Below are 22,914 nucleotides of genomic sequence, written 5' to 3' on the forward strand. Positions count from 1 at the left end.
CACAATTACCCTGCATTATAAACCAAACAGAGAGGCATAAAACAACCATTGACTTAGCTCCAATTCTGCAGGCTGGCAGTTGAGACCTGGCTTAGCTGGGTGGTTCTTCTGCTGTCAGCTGGGCTCCCACATGTGTGCATGGGCAGCAATGTGTCGGTTGGATGGCTGTTCTTTTGGGGGTTGGCTGTCCATCAGTTGGGATGACAGGGCAACTGGGCCACCTGTCTGTCCCCTTTCAGAAGGCTGGTCAGTGCTGGTTCTCATGGAGCCAGAAAAGGTCCGGGGGAAAGAGCAGAGCATGCAAGGCCTCTCAAGGCCCAGGCTTGGAACTGGAACAGGGTTATTTCTGCCACATTCTGTTTGCCAAAGCAAGTCACAAGGCCAGTCCAGGTTCAAAATATGGGGAGATAAACTCTCTCTTTTGAAGGAATGAACTGCAAAGTCACGTTGCAAAGAGTATAGATACAGGGAGGTGTAAGGACTGGGGACATTTGTATAATCTGTCTACCCTAGGGACCCTGATTGTAAATGAGGCCTCAGCTCTATCCTTCTACCCCCCAAAGGTGACTCTGTTGGACCCGGTCCTCTCCTTTGGCAGTGGCACTGTGGACTGTGGGATCAGAGCAGGCCTGGGCGGGGCTTTTTATCTGGAGTGACTCTGGGGAGGATGGTGGAATTGGGTCAATCCCAGAAAACCACATTCTGAAAAGCCCAGGATAATACTAATCACTTCAGCCAGTCATACCCAGTGGGCCAAACGGAGACACATTTACAGGGCGCGTGTAACGAACTGAGAGGAGGACAGGTAGGGGTATCATTTATTGTGGCGACATGGAGGGACTCAGTTTTGACATAACCCCTCCCTGCCTGCACCTAGCTTCAGAGTGAATCATCTTCTTGGTCATCTCTCCAATAGCATTTACAGATGTGTTTGACTACAAGTAACAGAAACTTAACTATGGATTCGTAAAGAAATGAGAATGCATTCTTCTCACATAACAACAATTCCAGAGAGAATTACAAACATTGATTTCATGCTCAGTGATGTCAGAGCTAATATTTCTTGGCCTTTCCTTCATGGTTGCAAGATGGCTGCTATAGCTCCAGCCATCATGTCAGAGTTCAAGGCAGGAAATGACAAAAAATAATAAAGAGCTATGCCAGCCACCTCTGCCCTTTGGCTAATTACTTGGGGGCCACATATAACACTGCCTCAAATAAAAGCAGGGCTCTGTTAGTGAAGAAGAGGTGGGCAACTCATAGCATCCGCCATGCTGCTCTTTTTCATCCTGACCTAGGCCAGTGAACACACCACTCTTACCCCCCACTCCCCACCCTTCTCTATAACACATAGTCCTAGAGTTTTCCAGGGAGGCAGATGGTGAGACCCATAATATTCTAAGACCCTGAGTTCGGGAGGCAACATCTGGTTTCCTTTTGGTCCCCAGAAGAAATGAGAATTAGAGAAATGTGAAATCACCCTAGCCACATTTAGCCACCCCGAATGGTGGGCCACTCCCCAAGCAGTCTCTGCAGAACTTGGGACTAGTCCCCATGGCCAGAAGTTTCATCTGTTGACCAAACTCTCCTTAGAGATCCACCCTAGCCTGGTGGAGACCTGTGAACACTGCCCTCTCACACGTGGGCCGCTTACATTCTGGCCCTCCTTGAAGCAGGTCTTGGCCTGTTCCAGCTCCCTGGTAAGAGTGTGGGAAGTTGGGTGGTGAGAAATGAAGTCTCCCTTTGTCTGCCTTCGTCATCTTGGTCATCACCAACTCTGCTCCAAGAAAACAACTTCAGGATGACCAAGATCGGGAATTGGGTATATGTATATGTGTGTATATGGTTCCTGGGCTGTACTATAGTAATACAGACAAACAGCATCAGGTACCAGCTGGAAAAACATTTAAAGGAGAAAACTTTTAAGTCAAAAAGTATCCATCCTTGGGCTTCCCTGGTGGTGCAGTGGTTGAGAGTCCGCCTGCCGAGGCAGGGGACGTGGGTTCGTGCCTCGGTCTGGGAGGATCCCACGTGCCGCGGAGCGGCTGGGCCCGTGAGCCATGGCCGCTGAGCCTGTGCGTCCGGAGCCTGTGCTCCGCAACGGGAGAGGCCACAACAGTGAGAGGCCCGCGTACCGCAAAAAAAAAAAAAAGTATCCATCCTTTCCATTTTTTTTCTGCTTCTTCATGATGGGAAAAGATCACTTTTATTTGATTTTTGTTGGTGACACCACAGTGAAGAGCTACAGGGACCACAGGGGCATTGTTGAGAACTTAGTACTGGACCATATTTGTTCATTTATTCATTCAGCCAGTGTCCCCTGAATACCCTCTATGTGCCAGGCCCCAGAGATACAGAGGTGAAGGCAGTGCGGGTCCTGCCACGAAGAAGTGCAGCTGAGTACGGGAGGCGATGAGGACATCCCTGTGCAGGGCCAAGGTGCAGATGGGGCACAGAGAAGGCCTCGGGGAAGACTTCCCGGGGCAGGTGACACCTAGGCTGTCTTGTCAACCAGTCACAGTTAGCACAGCAAAGGGGAAAAGCATATCCTGGAACTGGGCATCGACCTGAGCAAAGGCCTAAGAGCAAGCGGTAATCCGGGGTGGGTCCAGGGAGCTGCAGGTACTCTGGACCCATGGCAGCATTCAGAGCCAGAGCTCTGTATCTACATATCCTCATCACATTCTGTCTGGGGCAGGCCCCAGGGGCCGGTCCCAATACCTTCCCAAGTGCCCCCCCCACTCCCTCCTGGCCCAGCTAAGCCAGGGCCCTACAGCCAGTGACCCTCCATGATTGGCATTTGTCTCCGAGGAGTGCTGGACCCTTGAAGGTTTGCTGCCACTGACCAGGCTGTTAATTCTGGGCAGTGAACACTCTGGGGTCATGAGTGCCCCCAAGCCAGAGGGGACCAGAGGAGGGACCTTGTCTGCTACTGGGCAGATTTCACCGGCTGAGTGTTGAGGAAGTAGGATCACTCCAGCGTCTTCTAGACCAGCCAGAGCCCTGAGAAGCCTCAGACCAGCCATCTCGAGGTTCCAAGAAAGGTCACCGTGGTTTAATAGGGGTGCATACATCTGTCCAGAGATGCCCGGCAGACCCACATGCCATCCTCTTGTTCCCACCTACAAGTACCTGCCTGGTTCAAGCAAGCCCTCACTGGCACAGGACCAGCCTTCCTGTTGGACAAGGGCAAGTAAGAGTTATTCATTCATTCATTCTTTCATTCATTCATTCAACACCAAGTATGTGCCAGGCCTGTTCTAGAGGCCAAGAAGTCAGAAATGAGTTGGACACAGATCTGCCCTCAAGGAGCCTACAGTTAGTGGGGGAAGTGGACACATAACAGAGAGTTGACGCTCTAGGATGTGACAGAATGCTAGGACGTCAGAGCCAGGAGCTAGGGAAGGTTCTGGACAAGGCATTTGCATCCATGTCTTAAAGGATGAGGCTTTCTAAGCAGCGGGGTGGGATTCGGCTACAAAGTCTCCCTAAAACCAAGAGAAATCCTATATCCGAGGCCTCCCATCTCTTCTTTTCTCCCTGGGGTCCCCTCCCCCACAGTTTCCTGAAAGCAGAACATTCCTGCAAGTAGCCCAGGCCATCCCCACCCAGCCCTCAGCCCCGTATCACCCGGAGCTCAGAACAGCTGTGCTGCAAGGGGCATCCGGGCCAGCCTAGGCCTGTCACACAATGGTGTGCGCCCAGCAGGGGAAGTCGTAGTACAGCCTCGGCCCTCTGCCTCGCTCCAGGCCACAGACAGGGAGGGCAGGCTTGGGGGAGGGGTCCAAGTGGCCGTCAGGAGACCCCTGCAAGAGGAAGGGCTGGGCCCAGGGAGGAAGGACGGAAGGCAACTGGGAGGTCAGGAGCTGAGCCCCAGGCACAGAGGGACCTTGGCAGGGGGATGGGGAGACGGAGGTTCCCGAGGCGGGCCTCCCTGCCGTGCGAATCACAGCCAGAGGTTAGCAATCCCAGATAACCAGCCCTGGCTTCTCAGGCTGGTGGGGACCTGCAGAAGACACCTGTCCAGGCAGAAAGACAGAAAATCTCCCACCACCCGCTTCTGGTACAAGAGCCGCCAGCAACAGCCCCATGAAAGTCTGTGAGCAGGGGATGCTGCTCTTGGCTCCTCTGTTTATTAAACTTGGACCCTGCTGCTGTTTGTGAAGCCTGCTTCCCCTGGCTCAAGCTCAGGAAACCCCAGCCCGGCCCCTTCCCTGTGCTGCACACCAAGTAAGCCGGCCTTCTCTGGCCCGGCAATGACTAAGTTCAGACCCTTCCCGTAGCCCTGCTTCTTGAGAGGGTTCTGCAGCTGCTCACGTGCTACACGTGCAACTGGTTCAGTTCCTCCAGGAGACCCTGGGGCTCTGCAGGTTGGTGAGCTTCTCCCCTCCCCATTCCCCTCCTGCAAGCAAGTGGGGTGCACGGACCGCCATGCCCACCAGGAGTCCTGTGGTTTCAGGGCTGCCAGGCAGGAAGGGGAGTGAAAAGACTGATGTGGAAGGAGTAGAGCCACGGGCTTGTGGGCACAGGTTCATCCCCCAGGGCCCGGTATGTACTGTGAGCCAGTCCAAGTCCTGGCCTGTGATGCCACTCACTTCAGTGCAGAGGAAGGAGCACAGACCTGGGAAGCAGGAGACCCAGGCTTCAGTCCCAGTTCCACATTCAATTGTGACAAGACACAAACTTTTGGGAACCTCAGTTTCCCTATGCATTAAATGGGAAAATAAAACCTTCCAGGGTTTTTCAGAGGAGGGGTGGGGAGGAGTAGGAACCAAAGAAGTAATAACACCTGGTAAAGCGTTTTGGAAAGCACAGTATTATCACAGAAGAGGCAGAGATATGGAACCATATACTGGCCTTGCTCATCCTGTGCCCAAGGCGTGCATTGCTAGCGGGTATCAGCACTTTCTCATTAAACTACATTGATACTTCAGAATCCCTCTTAACATATATTCCAGGAAGCCATGCCAAGAGATCAGAATCGCAAAACAAAATGAAACCCATGCCCGTTGGCCTGCAAAAGCTCAGGGCATCATGGCTGTTGAGGAGAGAGCCCAGACGAAGCTGCTGGGAACTCGAGCTAGCCGAAAGTCAGGGGTGACCCTGCCGATCGTGAGTGGTCCAGAGGACACAACCCTGGCATCCTGGTTCAGCCCATCACCCAGTGGCTGTGTTTCAGTCATCAGCTCTACAACCAGGTCCAAAGGGCAGGCTGTTATTGGATCCCTACCATAGAACTCACGGAATAGTTAGGGAGCCACAGCGTCCATGCAGGAGAGGTGACCATGCAAAGCGGGTACAGTGAATGCCCAGTGAAAGGGCTAGATGGTCAGTGCTCTCAGTGGGCTGGACAGATGGTGATCAGGGCTGTGAGTGTCAGCTTCTCAAGAGGACTTTGCACCTAGCATCCTGGCTGCCAAGCCCAGTTCCTCTTTCTGCCATTGTTATTCCCTTTGAGTTCCCTGAGCCAATCTTAGCCCAGCCCCCAGCACAGTTAGGCCAGCCCTGGAGAGCTCTAGCTGTCACCCAGGAAGGCCTCTTCCAGGAGGCAGGGCCGCAGAGCCCCGGCTGGGGTGGAGACTGATAAGACCTCTGCAACCCCCAGCCCCACCTCGTCTTCCCAGTTCCCCCACCACAGAGCACTCCGTGAAGAAGGTGGTGCATTAGCCCCTCTATCCCAGGCTGCCGCGTGTAGGAGGGAGCTCTGGCCAGGCAGGAGCCAGGGTATCCCCAGGGCTGGTCTTTATGGGAAGTGGCCCCGGGGTTCCTGCACACCTACCCCAGTCCATCACCACAGACCCCCAGGCAGGGCCAGCCTGATCCAACAGCAGCATATCCAGTGGCCTCTGCAGTGTGTTTTCAGAGAGGGTCAGTTCCATCCCCTTAGCTTATCACTTGAGGGAAATAAAGGCAGGAGATCTTTATTAAATGTGATCAGGAGATAGGTTACAGGTCCCAGAATTCCTGATACATCTCTTAACAATGACTTAGTGCCTAAAAGCACAAATTTCCCTCCCACGGCCTCGGGCAGTGCCATGGTCCGTGAGCTTCCTGCCTCAGGTCCACCCTGCCCAGAAGGCCCCAGGGCTCCTCCCAGCCCCCTTGGAGGCAGGCACCACGTTCTTGCTCCCCTATTCCGTGCCATGCACCCCAGCCCACAGGCACTGAGCCTGTAGGAACCGGCCACCAGAGCTGGCATCTCCAGAGGCGCCACCACCCTAGGGCGAGCACAGAGGGATACCCTAGTGCCCTGCCCCTCCCCACAGCATCAGGGAGGGTGCCTTTAGGGTTGCTAGGGGCAGGGCGTGTTGTCATGGATGAAGATGGAGCCTGGAGCTCAGAGTAAATTTCACTGAAAACAGGAAACCACGAAGCGATACGTTCACTAGTAAAGGGTCCAGAGAAGAAGAACTTGAGGCCATGCAGGAGGAAGCTGGGGAGGAAGTGTGGTGTCTTTCTGCTGCGGGGCCTCCACCCTCCTCCACACAGAGCAGCTGGCCCTAGGGTCTGGCAGCCAGTTTCTTAGAAGTTGTCTCTGCCTTGAGGTCAGAAGCTGAGGTTTGGGCCAGGCCAGCCTCCCCACTGGGCAGGAGCATTCTTTCTGCGCTGGGGCGTGAGGAATCTGGTCCATGGGCTTGTCCTTCAACCCTAGGGGTAGCCTGGCCCTGCCTCTAGCAGGTATCACCCTACCCATCCCTGCTCCCTGGGCCCCCACAAGCTGTGAGAATAGCTCCCTCTTTCTGCGGCAGCTGGCACTAAGAGTCCACAGCAGCAGATGAAACCGAGGGGTAGATCCCCAGGGACAAAGCAGGAGCCAGGGTTTGGCATTCCGGCCACTGGAGGAGTCAGTGCAGAGTCTCGAGGCCCGAGGCCCGCGCCCACCTTCTCCTCAAGGCCCCCGGGCACAGCTGGAGGCCCACGTTGACCCACGGTCTTGGGCCTGAGAAGGGAGCTTTAGGAGGCAACCAAGGGGCTCCCTGGCTTCAACTGCAGGCCCGGGGCTCACTGCTGCTGGAGAGCCTTGAGCTGTTCCCTTCTCCCACCCCAACTCCCATCCCCAACCAGGCCAGGCGGGCTTCTCCCTGCCTGCTGGGCCTTACCCTGGCCTGAAGCCCTGGCTCTCAGCACCCAGGCCTGGCTCAGCAGAGCCAGCGTTGGCTGCTGGCAGATGAATGCCCAGTTGAAATGACGCCCTCCACAGTGCAGTGCCCGGGGCTCCTGTCCAGCTCAAACTTTCTCCTCCCCTTCTCAGGCCCCACCACCCGTTTTCACCCCACAGTGTACAGAGACCCCTCCCCACGCCTCTCCATGCTCTAAAACTCTTTAATCGAAATTCCACAAAGGATTCGCCTCATATACGTGTGTAAAAACAAACTTGGGTCAGGCCCTGAAGCGGGAGATGGAGCAGAGGGTCCAGAGCAGAGCGGGCATAAGACTTTCTAGGGACACGCCCGCTCCTGCCACCCGACAGGATCACACTGCAGTGAAGGCTCAGCACAGATTGACTGGAACAGAGGACCAAAGACTGGGCGGTGGGGGAAGAGGGCTCCCTGGGCCTCAGGCACCTCGGAAGCAGGGTAGGGATTTCAACCCAGCTCTTACGATCCACCCACAGGTTTTGCACTGTTGCCCAAATAGTTTTGAATAGCACCCCAAGAGTGTCACAGGTTGAGCAGTACATTATGTGGTCACCATCTCTCTCGACCGCAGGGGGCAGGCGGTGGAGCCCTCTCCTCTCACCTTCCCAGCAGGCCCCTGGCTCTCCCCTCCACTCCTATCTGTGGTGGGTGGTGCAACCTCTGGCCTGGTTCCCATTGCCCAAGATGCCAGCTGGCTCACAGTGGCCACCGTGCCGCAGCATATACTTCCTGTTTCGGGGCTTCTGGCCAATGAATCCTGGGGACCAGAGTGCAGGCAGTGGGAGCCCCAGATTTGTGTAACCTGCTGACGGCTCCTCAGAGTTGGCTGCTAGAAGGCAGCTGGGGAAGGCTCCCACGGCCCAGGGTCGCGCAGGCCCAGCCCCAGAGCCCATGATTACAAGGAGGTTTGACAGACCAGCAGTCTCAGGCGAGATGGGGGAGCTGGGTTTCTCCACATCTTGTCCTATCTTGTCCCTCATGCCTGGAGGGTGGCACTGGGGAGTCTGCCCAGTGCCCATCTCTGCTGTCAGGTCCCAAGGTTTATGTCCCAGGAGAGAGGCTGCCACACAGCTGGCAGTTCTGGGACTTCTAAGATGGAGGTCATTTGGCATCAGTAGCTGGTGAATTTCAGGTCTCTGGGGCGGGATCCCAGCACCCCACCATCCTTGAGAACAGGGGCTGAGCGATCCAACATCATCTCCCTTCTGCCACGCAGCATCCAGAGAGGCTGAGGGTCTGGCCATCAGGGGTATTTCGGAGAGTCTGAGCTTAGAGCAGGAGGAAAGAAACCAGGGCCAAGGCCAAGGGACCACTTAGAGGGCCAGCCCTAGCTCAAATGCACCTGCCCCAGGCCCAGCCACAACTGCCCACGGCCCCCAGCTGGTCTAGATGGCTTCAGAGTTTGGAGAGTCAGGGACAGGGTCTGCAAAGGAAAGGAGAAGCAGAGGGAAGTGGGGGTTCCTCTGTCCTTCATCCCCCCAACCCCACACCCTGAGGCTGTGAGGATTCCCCAGGGAGGGCGGGGAGTGAGGCTGATGGCCTGCCCGCCATGGAGAGGTCATGACCTTGCGGGCCATAGAGCCGTGAAGGAAGAGAAGCACTTACCTAGGGAGGGGAAGAAGACATCCCCGGGGCCTGGTGGAGACAGAGGAGTGTTGGGCTCAGAGAGCAGATGCCGCCCAGACTCAGAAGGCTGCCTCCGGGCCACGTACGTCAGGGGTTGCCTGGGCTTGGTCTCTGGCATCCCATGGGAAGGTGGAGAGGTCTCAAAGCCAGGGTTTTCGATTCCTTGAGTGTTGTTGCTGGAGAATCAGAATTGAAGGTCATCCGTGCTGCCTGGAGCTAGGCCTCTGCCCTCCCGCCTGCCTGCCTTCTCTGCTCCCTTCCCCTCACCTGCCTTCCCACCTCAGGCCTCAGCAGCCTCTCCTAGCAGGAAGGGAGGATCCAGGGCCAGAGAGAAAAGGCCATGGGCTGCCCTCGCCACCTGCCCTGAGCTGAGGGCATCTGACCCCAGCTCCACCCTGTGGTCTGACCATCTGCCCCAGGCCCAGGAAGGAAGCCCAGGGTCAGAGGCGCCTCAGGAATCTGGGGACAAGTCTCTCTTCGGTCAGTAGTTAATGGCATTAGCACTGAATGTCCCCACAGCTTGTCTTGAGCTGAAGGGAGGCATTCTTCCTGCTTGGGAGTGGGACAACCTCTGAGGACCCCTCCAACTCTGAGATTCTAGCAGGACTTCCTGTGACCCGTCTTGGATATCATCCCTTTCAAACATCAGGGAGGAGCTCTGAATTTAGTGTCGCATGTACTGGGGCCAAATTTCTAAATGTGGCTCATTCCCAAGCACGCCCTCCGTGCCAGGCTGCATGCCAGCTTCCTGCCCAGAGTGCACCAACACACATTCCCTGTCTACTCTATCCCCAACCTGCCGCCTCCATCTGAGCCCGGTCAGCCTCTGCCCTTGTAGCCTGACAGTCTTCTCCTTGGGGTGCCCTGCAGGGAGGGGCCACAACTCCAGATGTGCTGGCCTCCTTTGCATGTTTCAGTGTCTGCCTGGGCTCAGCTGCTTCCTCCCCTCCCCCACCCTGGCCTGGCTGACCACTGAGGCCCGAAGGTGGGTGCGTAGTTCATCCAAGCATCCTGGAGCTCAGACTGCTGGGTGAGGGGTGGCAGGGAAAACAGCCAATCAGCACAGATGTGTAGGCCTCGGTGGCAGATGGCAAATGCTCTTCTAACCAGCTGTGCCAGGCAGCTAAACAGGGGCCCTACTGCCCAGAAATATCTCCTTCCTGACAGCTGGCCCAGAGCACAGAGAGGACCAGGGAGGCCACACCTGTGTTCTCAGCCCTGTCATGGTATAAGCAGTGACCAGAGAGGAGAGGGGAAGAGATCCTGGTGAAGGTGGCAGAATCAGTCTGTCCTGGCTAAAAGATCCCCCTCCCCCTTAACTGCTGCAGAAGGAGTTTGGGTGTAGATGCTGCCCTTCAGAGATGACAGCCCAGGGAAGAGAGACAGACTGCCAAACTCTGAATCGGGGTGGCACAGCTGCTAGAAGTGTTCTCAGGAAGGTCTCCATTGGCCTTACCTGTCCATCCGCACCAGCTCCTGGGCACCTAGGGACAAACAGACAGAGAAGCTAGTCACAAAGGGAAAGCTTCTCTAGACAGCATCCCTGCCCTCACTGGCAGATGCCCCCTTGGGGAACGGGAGCAATCCTGGACAGGGCCGTGCTCAGCCCTGGATCCCACTTCTGTTCACTCAGGAAGCCCGTATGGCAGGCAGTGCTCTGCGTGTCTACCCAGCAGGTGAGGCCTCAGTGAGCGGCCCCTTTTGACCAGTGATAAATGAAATTTGGGCTGCATTTTACAAGTGTCTGGGACAACATTTGTTGCCAAGAAACGAAAGGCAGCCAGTGATTTCTCCCATGTCTTAACTTCGTGATGTTAGACATTCATGAGCAACCCAAGGCCTGGCTCCTGAACTTGCCATTTCCTGTTTGAACATTTTGTCACGTTCTGGTCGTCAGCCATGATTTACTGGGCAGGAGTGTCGGAAGGTCAGTTCCTAATTAGAGTTCCTGGTCCTCTCTGTCCCGTCCTCTGCATTGCCTAATAGGGTGGCTTTCAAGGCGACATCTCTTAGAGGAAACTTAGGGGGCCTGAGACCCTATCACTTCTCAGCCATGCTACTACTTTGTACTCCGCAGCCAAGCTGCTGCCACCCTGCCCCACTGTGCGGGTTCCCCACCCCCCAAACTGGCCACCAGCCAGATGCAGTGACCCCAACTTCCCTCTTTCTTGCAGCTCCTCACGTACTCCCACAGATCTTTCCCGTCTTTTACGGGCTTTGCTGCTGATTACGATGGGGAAACAAGCGGTAGGGGAGGGGCACAACAACAGAACACCCACGGGAAGTTGCACACAAGTTCCTGAAATATCTGAGGTATCAGAATCATGGCTCCTTGTTTACCGAGTAACTGCGTGGGGCTTCGTGCGGGCTTCTGCGTTCCCTCAGCTCATCCTCTCCTCTGCCCTGGGCACACCGAGGCTCTGATACCAGAGAGGTTGCAACACCCATTGGCCTCCATAGCACACTGCCTTCCTCAGTGCTCCCAACCCTTTCTCTTTCTTTTTTCCTGAGTTTGGCTCATTCCCAAGCATACTTTCTGTTCCAGGCTCTGTGCCAGGCTCCGTGCCATCATCCTGCCCAAAGTGCACCACACACGCTCCCGTCCACTCTGTCTCCGACCTGCCTCCCCGCTGCCCCGCTCTGGGCCACTCGGCCTCTGCCCTGTGGCCACACTCCTGGCATGTCCCAGGTGACTTCTGTTGCCATAATTCCAACAGCTGCTTCTCTAGAGTCTAGATCAAGAAGAATGACCTGAATCTCCACTCCCTCTCCATTTCGCACCTGGTTTCTCTAGCATCGTCCCCTCTGGCATCTCTTGTGTCTGTCTCTAAGCCTTCGACCATGCAAGTCATTTTTTTTTTTCTTTGTGGAGAGGACAGAGGACTGGCCTCAAAAATACTTTTTTTTTTTTTTTTTTTTTTTTTGCAGTACGCGGGCCTCTCACTGCTGCGGCCTCTCCCGTTGCGGAGTGCAGGCTCAGAGGCCATGGCTCACGGGCCCAGCCGCTCCGCGGCATGTGGGATATTCCCGGACCGGGGCACGAACCCGTGTCCCCTGCATCAGCAGGCGGACTCTCAACCACTGCACCACCAGGGAAGCCCTCAGAAATACTTTTATTAGGAGATAAATGATGGATACCTTCCTGTTACTGCATATATTAAATCTGGGGAATGGTGCTATGAAGTGGCTGCCCATCACAGAAATGGGGCTCGTTTAGAGTTTCAGAAGACGTGCTCAACAGCCCTAGTCGGCCCACCGCACCCCCTTGAGCCTTCTTTCAGTGCAATTCTTCAGCACCCAGCTCATCTGTCCCTTCCTCTGCGAAGCCCTCAGTCTGCAAGTGTCCTAGTGCGTGGAATAGGAGATACTGGGGGCTGACCCCGGCTCCCCGTGTCCTCAGGACACCCCACAGTGTTCTGGCCTGGGGATGTCCCCTCTCTGGTTTTCCTTCCTCCAGCCCGGGACAGGGGCAGAGCCTTGGCCAACCCCCCGGGGCCCTGTAAGGAAGGCTGTGAGGCGCCAGAACAGGGTCAGCAGTGCACCTCCTCCTCCCAACGCCGTCCTCTGCCAGGAATTTGTTTCCCAGTTCCCGTTCCCTGATGGAGACAGCCCTGTGGTCTGGAGTAAGGGGGACAGAAAGCACCTCTTTTGCTGGGAGCCAAGGCTAGCTGAGCGTGGCCCCCTCCTCGTCCCCTTCCCACCTCCGTGGAAGTGCTCCACAGACAAGCAGGAGCTGAGGGCAGCTCTGCAATGATTTCTCTCCCTGGTTGACCCCTGGGGTTCCTCTTTCTACTCCAACCCCTTTACCCTCCCCCACCCCAGCCCCAACCCCAGGGTATCTGTGTAGATAGACTGTGGTGGATTTCGTGAGAGGAACAAGGGCGTCCTGAGAGGAAGGGAGAGGTGGCCACAGCCTCTGAGTGACCCAGTGACAGAGGGACAGAGGGGTGTCAAGTCGTTACAGTCCAGCCGAAGGCAATCAGGTGTAAGCCTAAGCCTTCCTGCAGAGGACAAGAGGGGAAGAGGTGGGGGAGGCGAAGCGAGAGCCCACACCCTCCTGCTCTTGGAAGACTGAGACAGGACGAGGCTCAGGGGTGGAGTCAGAGGAAGGGCAAGGGGCACTGTCACCCAAAGAGACGGGTGAAAAGGTATTTGTGGTCACAACTTGAAACCTGGCTCCACCACGTACTCTCTGTGTGGTTCCTTAAGGGAGTTACTGAACAGCTCTGTGTCTCAGTTTGCTCAGCTGTAAAATGGGGCCAATGGTAGGCGCAAACTCTTAGAGGGGTTATGAGGAATGTGTGAGAGAACGCGTATAGCAAGCTTGGCGTGGTACCTGGCACAGCAATCCTACTGGTTAGGGGCTGTCTGCTATGACGCACATGCTGATGGGTGCTTTTATTATGGTGGGGCTATGTTCCTTGAAAAGCGTGAGGTGAAAAGCTCTGAGTCTGAGTCTTAGCTCTTCTGCTTACTAAGTTATATAACATTGGGTTAGTTATTTAACCCTGCTGATCTTAGCTTTCTCACCTGTAAAACGAAAGAGCTGAATCAAGTTATCTCTGAGATCCCTCGCAGTTCTGATAATCCAAAGGTCATTTTGTCCCAACAATTTCTACCAAGACAAGCCTACCCATACATTAAAGCAGGGCCCCAAACGGTCTCCAGGTGGTAGCACTTTCAGAAGCCAATTTCAGCTACTCCGTATGATTATTCATTCATTCAACCGTTATTCATTGAGCGCCAAGGGGCTAGTGGATCCCCTCCTCTCTCCACCATTGAGCCCAACTCCTTGCAAGACCTGTAGCAGCTCCTGTCTCTTGAAGAGCAGAATTGTGCCTGCCTTTAGCCTTTGCTAATCCCCGTGGCTGAGGCTGGGGGCTGGGGCAGGTCACTCACACACCCACCTAGCCCAGGCGGGCAGGGATACTCACGGCGGTTGGAGGCCACCTGCCTTTGCTTGTAGACCAGGAGCAGGATGAGGGGGAGGCAGAGGATGCCCACGATGCAGGCGCTCGTAGCCAGGGCAGCAGCCGTGATGCCTGAAAGGACAGAGGCGGCCAAGGTGAGGCCCCGTTCCCACTGCGCTTCCTGAGGGGAAACTGAGGCCCAGAGAGGGAAGGCCTGGCAACAGGGGGACCCACCTTTACCCACGCCCCACAGCCAGACCCTCACTGACTTGCAGAGGCACGGAAGGTCTGGGGACCCCAGGGGGGGCCACAGCACCAGGAATCAGGCCAGGCGCTTACAGCTGAGGCAGCTCAAGTGGGGAAAGAGAAGGGTCCTCATCCCAGCCCACGGGGAACAGCTCGATCACGGGTGACAGGCTGTTCCCTGAAAAGGGAGAGCAGGCCCTTCACAGACCTCACGCCACAGAGTTCAAGGTCAGAAGGAGCCAGAGACATGAAAAACTTTTGGAAATAGATAGTGGTGATAATTGCACAACACTGAGAGCATAATTAATGTCACTGAATCAAACACTTAAAAGTGGTTAAAATAGGGCTTTCCTGGTGGCTCAGTGGTTGAGAGTCCGCCTGCCGATGCAGGGGACACAGGTTCGTGCCCCGGTCAGGGAAGATCCCACATGCCGCGGAGTGGCTGGGCCCGTGAGCCACGGCTGCTGGGCCTGCGCGTCCGGAGCCTGTGCTCCGCAGCGGGAGAGGCCACAACAGTGAGAGGCCCGCGTACCCCAAAAAAAAAAAAAAAAAAAAAAAAGGTTAAAATGGTAAATTTTATATATGTTTTATCTCAATGAAAAATAAATGAATAAAAAGCCCTATTTATCCCCGGAGAGACTCCTTGGCTCCAGGACGGGCCCTCTAAACTGATCTCACATGTACAATTCACGGGGAAAAATCTTGGGGCAGGAACTAGGGAAATGTGAATCCTCGTCCAACATTTAAATTTTTTTAAACTTTTGAAATTACACACAAAAAAATTTACAAGTTAAAAAAAATTCAAAAGTTTCTTCCTCCCCCTCTACCCAGGTCCCCTCCAAAGACATAATCACTGTCAGTTTTTTGTGTATAGTCTAGATACATTCCCCGCATGTAGAGCATACACGGGATCACAGGGCAATTGCTTTTCCCACTTAGCACAGCTTAGACACCTCTCTGTATTGGCACAGAGATCTACCTCATTCTGCCTAGGGCTTTATCACGCGCCTCACCCAAAATTTATTGAAACAGTCCCCTACTGGTGTGTATGTAGGTTTCTTCCATTTTCAACATAACTAATGAAGTAGGAATGAACTTCTTGTGTAGGCATCTTTGCTCACTTGGGCAAGTACATCCGTACGTAAAACCCTAGTAGTGAAAGTGCTGAGCCAAAGAGTAAGTGTATTTTCTTTTAGGCTATTGCTAACTTGTCCTCTAAAACAAACTTGTACTGCTTCACGATCCTATCAACAGCATGGGAGGTTTGATTTATTTCAGTCCATCTGCTGACTCCAGGACTTTGGCTGGGAACAGACGTGCCCTCAGAACCACAACCAGTGTAAATGCATTTCCTTCCCAATTTTAGCCCTTCCCTCTGACAGAAAAACCACGGGCTGGGATACCTTGTCACAGCGTCAGCTTGGCTGCAGGGAGCTTTGGGGAGGTGAACGGGCTCGATGTTGCCTTTGCACTACTTATTTGGGAATAAAGGCTGTTTTTATCTCATTGCATTGCTGAACAACCTGACGGTGTAAACAAGCTTTCAGGGAGTTTGTTCAGACCTCAGAAGAGAACAAGCTGTTTTCAGGCGCTTTAGAAGTACCCGCTGGTACAAGAACAGTTGCTGTGCTGTTACAAAGCAAGTTCGACTCCACATTAAAGCTGGTTCCCCACAGATCTTAGCGAGGCTGCACTTTGAGAGTATTGAAAGTTAAATGTTCTATAATTCAGACATTTGAGTATCTCTAAACCCCATCGCGGGACCTTATTGTGGGCACTGAGAAACCGGCTGCACAGCGCTCTTTTCTGGTCGTCAAAGCAGGTCTCCTCCAGACTGGTACTAGGCAGCATTTGGTGCAGTCAGTCAGTGATCACTGAGTCCAGCTCCCTGTTGGCTGTGGGTGGCTTGGCCCAGCCTCTACCTGACTCCTGTCCCCAAGCAAAGACTCCCTCTCTTCGGCCCCTCTAGGGGATCAGGGCTTGGTTTCCTTACAGCCTGGCCTGGGAGTTGAGGCTAGGGCCAGGGGGCAGGGTTTGGGGAGAGTTCTGTGGGCTAGTTGCCCTCCAACACCATGGGCTCCTCTGCAGAGCACAGCCTCTCCACAGCTCCCCAGCCCTCCCGCTACGTGTGGTCAGTACCTGGGGGTGAGGTTGGGGGCTCCTGCTCTGTAGCCATCCAGAGCCAGACTCATGCTTAGAAGGTGATCAGGCGCCGGCAGAGGCACCTGCCTAGCGAGCAGCAAGCAGTGTGCCAGGCCCTTACACAGCGGGGTGGGATGGGAGGGGCCCAGCCTGCTCAGCGAGTCTTTGCCCAGGGCCTGCCAGTAGTACCCCGAGGGTGTTTATGGAGGAGGGGGGAGTTCAGTAGAGCTGCCCGGTTCCAGGGACAGGGCTGGATGAAAGCAAACCATACCTCCTGCTGTGCTGTGGTGGGTGGGGAGGTTGTTTCTCGGGGAGATGGGCTGCCCAGCCCCCTTCCCCAGGTTCAGTGAAAAACCACAGCCCCCCAGCAACTCGGGGCTCCTGGGCTCCTTGGGTACCACCTTCCTCAGCCCCACTCCTCTCATCACCTCCCCTGCCACCTGAAGCTGCTGTGAGCATTCAGAGGATTTCATAGACCAGCTAGCCTCCTCCTCCCCAGAGATAACGCTAGGAGACTGGGGCTACAGTCAGAGAAGGGAAACTCAAAGAGCTTCTTGGCTGGAAGCATCATTAACTGATCAGGTACCAAGGCTGGCTGGGGGGCACCTGTCTTACAGCAGGGACTGGGATCTTTCCAAAGGCACGTGGCAGTGGAGGGCAGTACCCAGCAGTCAGCCCTGCGGCCTACTAAGCACATGGGTCACCAGGCAAATGTTTCAAACTGTTAGAAAACAGGATATGTGTCCACTGTCGGCTGCCATCTACTTGCCATCCCGCCTTGGCACAGGGGAATGGATGAGATGACTTGGGAAGCCAGGCCTAGAATTCCACATTAGAAGTAATAGTAGCCAACACATACACAGCACTTACTCCGTGCCAGGCATGGACCTCATTTTAGCCTCATAACAACCTGGAAAGTATGATTGTAACTGTCATCTCCATTTTACAGATAAGAAAACTAAGGCACAGGGAGGTTAAGCAACTTGGCTGATTTCAGGATCTGTGCTCTTACCCACTTTACCACACGACCTTTCACTAGAATGGACTCAGGTTGCAACTATGGCCGACACAGTGCTTAATTTTTATTTAATTAGTTGCCAACATTTTAAAATTCAGGGAGTTCATGTAAAATCTGGACTTCTGACTTTGCTTGAAAATTCAGCGGCACCGGCAACCCTGGGCCCCCTTCCTGGCATGTGGCGGTTGGAACTGCAAGTACAGACTGGCAGCTGGGTGCTCACCACAGTCTCTACCCCTCCCTACTGTCCTACCCACCAGCTCCCGGGCCCTGCGGGCATTTAGTTTTTGAGCCCTGACTCAGCACCTTAGATAACACAGGGGGCCTCCCTGTTACTTGGAGAGGGACACACTTGCTCACGTTGCTCAGTGGACACACGATACCCGGAGAACCGAAGCGCTGTCCGAAGCCCACACACCCCACCCAAAAGCATAGCCGGGTTTCTCTTCATCTGAGACCACTTCCGCCTTAGTGCCAAAACTCCACCACAGCTGTAGCCTGCAGACCTCCAGAACCAAGGGCCTGGAAGGGCATCGAAAGGGGACTCCAGAGATCACTGACGCTATCCCCCTGCCCTTGATGCCGAGACAGAAGCAACCATGTCCCTTTGGCCTCTAGCCAATTCCCTGTAGACAGTAGTTCAGGGAAACAGGGGGCAGAGTGAGGCTGCACATCCCGCAAACTGGAGAGGAGGAAAATGTCAAAACCCGAGAGCAGAGGTGCCCAGCACAGGAAGCCTGACCCTTAACAGTCCAGTTCAAGGTTCTGCCTCACTCTCGGACGCTCCTCAGCCAGACTCCTGGGATTTCCCAGGTGACTCCTGTTCCCTTAATTCCAGCAGCTGCCTCTCTAGCGTCTAGATCAAGAAAAACGACCCAGATCGGCACTCCCTCTCCATGTCACGCCTGGTTTCTCTAGCACCATCCCCTCTGGCATCTCTTGTCTCTGTCTCCAAGACTCAACTCATACTGCTAATTTTCAGGAAACGAGTGTTGACAGAGGGGAAGGCGCCAGTGCTCAGGCAGGGTTTGCACACTGAGAATCAGGCACTCTGGCTTCTCCTCTTGGCTCTGGGAGACTGGGAACAAGTCCCTTCACCCGTGTGAACCCTGGTTCCTCCATCTGTGAAATGGTGGCTGTGGCAGAGGTGTTTCTGCGGGAGCAGAAGTGGGACTAGGGGGTTGATCAGAGTGGAAGGGGCGATGGGGAAGTACACACTCAGGGACCCCACCACGTGAGGCTCACCCTGTCCTGTGCACAGCACGCGTGTGCACACACAGTCACGAGGCTGCTGCGTGGGAAGGGAGGGGCTGCTCGGGGTGGGGGGCCCCCTTTCCACCCTCCCCAGGGAGCTGCCAGTGGAGGAAGTGAGGAAGGGCAGTGGCTTGGCGCCGAGGCCACACACGAGCTCTGCGGTGTGCAGGAAGAGGGGCTTGGTCTTGGTTCCATGTGGGTCTAACTCAGACCCAACTGTGCGTTCTAATTTTGTTCCTGGCTGGTCCATTTGTTGCTTCAAAAAAAATGAGTAGTTCGAATAGAAAGTCACCACAGCCTTTGAGTCGGGGCTTGGCCGAGGCCGTAGCTGAGCTGTTCCCATTCCTGGCTTCGGTTTTGGTGTATGTCCTCCTGGAGGGCAGGGAGGAGGCCTGCGCTTTTGTGTCTCCAGGGCCTAGGCTGGGGCTGGTCCACACTGGATGCCTGACAAATACTAACAGAGAGAAGGCTGAGGAAGCCAAGACCCCTCCTCTCAGAAGAGGGGGGTGTCCCCGAGATGTTCCCCCTTTGCCTGCTGTCTCCAAGCTGCTGGGCATTCTCGCCTGGCCTCCTAGTGCCCGGGTACCTCTTATTTTTTTTTTTTTTTTTTTTAATTTATTTATTTTTGGCTGCATTGGGTCTTCGTTGCTGCGTGCGGGCTTTCTCTAGTTGTGGTGAGCGGGGGCTACTCTTCGTTGCGGTGCGTGGGCTTATTGCGGTGGCTTCTCTTGTTGGAGAGCGTGGGCCCTAGGTATGCAGGCTTCAGCGGTCGTGGCTCACGGGCTCAGTAGTCGTGGCTCGCGGGCTCTAGAGCTCAGGCTCAGTAGTTGTGGCACACGGGCTTAGTTGCTCCGTGGCAAGTGGGATCTTCTCGGACCAGGGCTCAAACCCGTGTCCCCTGCATTGGCAGGCGGATTCTCAACCACTGCGCCACCAGGGAAGCCCCGGGCACCTCTTGAAGCAGTGCCCCCATCCCCTGTAGGGCACCTCTGGGCAAATACCAGGGGGCTGACTGATACCCACCACACTGTGTGTCCAGTCTCCTACCCCGACGTGGGAAAAAGGTGATGTGAGCACAGTCCCAGCTGCACTTCCCTTGTCATCTGTGTGAATTGAGGCAGTTACGTCACCTCTCTGGGCCTCCATTTCCATGTAGGTAAAGTGAAGTTGGTGACACCTATTTCACAGGGTTCCTATAAGAAGCCACTGAGATACCAGTACTTGGAAGGACTTAGCACAGTCCTGGCACATAGTAGGAGCTCAGTACTTAGAAGGACTTAGCACAGTCCTGGCACATAGTAGGAGCTCTAGAAAAGGTAGTTCTGTTCCCCTTCCTGAGCCTCTCCTTCCTCCCTCCCCACAGAGAACAAGGAGATTTTAAATAGTCGAGTCCAAGCCAGGAGGACCCCCACCACAGCGCTCCAACCTTTGCCTGTGGCAGAGGGCTAGCGTGCAGGAGCCGTGCCCACTGAAAACAAGCTCGGCAGCCTGTGGCACCCAGTACCTGTCGCGAGGGCACTTGGCCAAAGGTCACTGCCAGGGCACAGCCCCACTCAGAGAGTCGGGAGCTGGGACTCCAGGAGCCACCTTCCTCAGGCTTTGGGCCTTGGAAGGGACATGGGCTTCTGGGGGCTGCAGCCCAGTGGCTCAGGTGAAGGAGGAAACAAAAGGGAGAGGCAGCAGCAAAGGAGGAGGAATGGGGGTTCCGTGGGCTTGGGGTGATGAGGTCAGAGTTCAGAATGAGGTCTGGGTCCAGGATGAGGACAGAGGAGAACAGAGAACCCAGAAGAGCCAAGAAGGTGGTTCCTTACTTTCACTCTCCTTGGAGGAGGGCGGGTACACAGTGCATTTGGATGCTTCTTCGCCTGTGGGAGCAGAGAGAAGGGTCATCAGGTGGGTGTCAGACCCAGGAGACCAGGAAGACTTCTCCAGGCTGGCACGCCCCCCCTCCTGTCACAGGTGCTCAGGCTGGTGTCCCCTTGGCAACATCGGCCCAGCTGCGCGCACACACACACGCATACGCACGCATGCACGCACACCCACACACACACACACACGCATGCACACGCACACGCACACACGGAGGCGTATTTTCACTGCACAGCCAGGCATGCCCTGCCCATTGTCATGACACATGACACCCTCAGGGGCATGTCGATACCTGCCCATACCCACACCTCTATCTACTCTACCACCCCTTGCCTTCTCACCTAGACACACACACACACACACACACGTACACACGTACACTCTCCTGACACCCCAGGTGTGAGCCATGGAACTGTGGTGAGCAGTCACACTCCCAGCCCAAGTTCATACACCCCCTCCCGTTAAAAAGTCCCAGTGTCATAAACAGAGCCACGTATGCCCTTCCGTCCATCACAGCCAGCTACCCAGAGAGACACGCACACAGCTCCACACACCGTGCCACCCCTGTAGTGCCAGCACCACCCACACAGAATCACACAGCCTCCAGCACAGTGTCGCACCATCAGATGCACAGCACCACCCCACCGCCACGCTGTCCTCCTCTCTGCTCCCCCTCCCAGACAAGCACAGGCACCATCCCCAGCGTGACGCCCCCACCCCAGCTGTCCCACAGAGGCAGCCCTCACCTCTCTGCACCTGCAGCTCCATGGCTCCGTAGAGCCGCTGCTCCGAGTGGTGGTGCCTGATCTCCACCACCAGGCAGCAGTAGAGGCCCCCGTCCAGCAGGGTCAGGTTGCGCAGGGTGATGGTGAAGTTGCCGTGGTGGTCAGAGGCTGACTCCAGCCCGTGGCGCTGGACCAGATCCTGGCTGGAGTTGGCCTGGTGGCCGCCGTGGTGCAGGTGAAGGTCCTGGAACGTGAGGTTGCGGATGGGCCGGCGCTCCGAGCAGGCCTGCACCTCACCTCGTGAGCTGCGGTACCAGGTCTTGTAGAAGGTCACGTCGTGCCCTTTAGCCAGGGGGCCCAAGAGTCTGCAGGTAAGAGTGACGTTCTGTCCCTCGGGACACACGTACAGGGAATACGGCGTGGTGACCTTGAATGCTGCCACCAGACCTGCTCAGAGAGACGAGAGCCTGTCACCCGCCTGAGCCGGCGCCACTCCCAATGCCCCCAGAGTAGGGAAGAACCTTGGTCTGGGGCTTCAAAGATGCGGGTTCCCCAGCCACAAGCTCCAGGCAAGTCAGCTGACCTCCCCAAGCCTCAGCTTCTTCTTTAGTTCACGAACCTGGCTCCGCCCCAGGCTGTGTGGCAGGAGCCACAGGAGCTTCTCCAGGTGTAGCTGGATGAGGCATAGGAGAGACTCCAGGCAGGCAGCGGACTGGACCGGGCCAGCGCGTGTCCCTCTCCCAGGGGGCACATGTGCTCCAGCCCCGGCTCCCATCCCCCTACTGCAGGCACCACGGCTCTGCCCACACCTGGCCCCTGGCACTTCCAGCTTCCATGCCCAGTGCCGTCGGGTGGGAAGCAGGGTGAGGAGAGGAAGGCTGTTGGGGAAAAGCAGCGCTTGGCCCTTGACTGCCCCTCTGGGGGCTAGCGGCTCCCGGGGCTGGCCTTGCCTTCGCGTTTCCTCATCCGTGAGCCCTAACAGAGCGTCTACCTGCGTGAGGCCTGTGCCAGGTGCTGCATCTCACCTGGAGGGGCTTATGGCCTAGCTGGGTAGACAAGTCCTGCCTCTTGACAAAATAACCCCATAGGCTAAAGGGCAAACCCGTACCAGCCTTCAGGGCACTTGGAGAAAAGAGGACACGACCTTCCTGGGGATGGTCAGGAGACTTCTTAAAGGAAGGAGGGTCTTTGGGGTAGACGGACAGAGAGGATTCCAGCAAGTGGAAGGTGGTAGGGAAGCAGGAAAACCCAAGGTGTCTAAGGGTCGAGGACAGGCAACGCAGAAAAGGTCGTCTCATCCAGGCACCCGCCTGCCACCCAGTCTTCTTAGAAGTATTTTCTAGTTCATTTTGTTTTCAATAAGCAAATGAAGCCATGCCCTGGTCCTCTTTATCCTACCCCAGCCTCCCAGCATTTAACCAGGTTCACCCCCAAAGCACTGGCCCTTCAAAACAGAAAATTCTGTCTAGCTATGAGCCTCAGTTCCCTCATGTGTGCAGTGAGGAAAATATTAGCTACAAGAGGCTTGTGAGAGGACAGGATGAAGAAAAGAGGAGAACGCGAGATGTGAGCTCTCATGCCCCCTGCAGACATAGGAGGGATAGCTATAGTTATTAGACATTAGTGATATTTTGATTTTAATTGGCTACAATCGGGCTGTTGCGGGCAGACAGGGAAGGAGGACCCTGTAAATGTGTGCAGTATCAAAACGGATATGTCCTTTCTATGGCCGTTGCCTGAACCCAAGATAGCAACACGACTTCTTCCTCCAGATGCCCCTTCCCTATTTTACAGCCCATCCCCCTCTCCCCTCACCTGGCAGAGCTGAAAGCCTGGCCCAGTCAGGAGAAAGGCAGCCTGGTGTAGCTTTGGAATTAGCCCGCCCTGCATTGGAGTCCAACAGCTGAGAGTTACATAGACCCTGAGCCTCAGACTCCTCACTGTAAAACATAGAAGTGAAACAGCTACCTGCCAGAGTTGAGGCA

The 22,914-nt window shown here is 55.4% G+C and overlaps 2 protein-coding genes across 7 annotated transcripts in view; one reads left to right on the top strand and one right to left on the bottom strand.

Moving 5' to 3' along the window:
* The window catches only part of LOC116741766 (cadherin-23), an 89,743-nt gene that overhangs the window by 19,252 nt on the left and 47,577 nt on the right, over positions 1–22,914 (top strand). The gene's annotated exons all lie outside the window — the stretch shown is intronic.
* VSIR (V-set immunoregulatory receptor) overlaps positions 803–22,914 on the bottom strand; it is a 31,527-nt gene continuing 9,415 nt past the window's right edge. Inside the window, exons 2-7 of the mRNA XM_032608790.1 lie at positions 20,951–21,376; positions 20,147–20,200; positions 13,700–13,807; positions 10,222–10,249; positions 8,745–8,941; positions 803–8,562 (exon numbers count right to left, since the gene is read on the bottom strand). Coding sequence (XP_032464681.1) covers positions 8,525–8,562; positions 8,745–8,941; positions 10,222–10,249; positions 13,700–13,807; positions 20,147–20,200; positions 20,951–21,376 — 851 coding nt within the window. The 3' untranslated portion in view covers positions 803–8,524. The remainder of the gene's footprint in view (positions 8,563–8,744; positions 8,942–10,221; positions 10,250–13,699; positions 13,808–20,146; positions 20,201–20,950; positions 21,377–22,914) is intronic.

Source organism: Phocoena sinus, chromosome 16 (assembly GCF_008692025.1).
Source record: "Phocoena sinus isolate mPhoSin1 chromosome 16, mPhoSin1.pri, whole genome shotgun sequence".
Taxonomy (NCBI): domain Eukaryota; kingdom Metazoa; phylum Chordata; class Mammalia; order Artiodactyla; family Phocoenidae; genus Phocoena; species Phocoena sinus.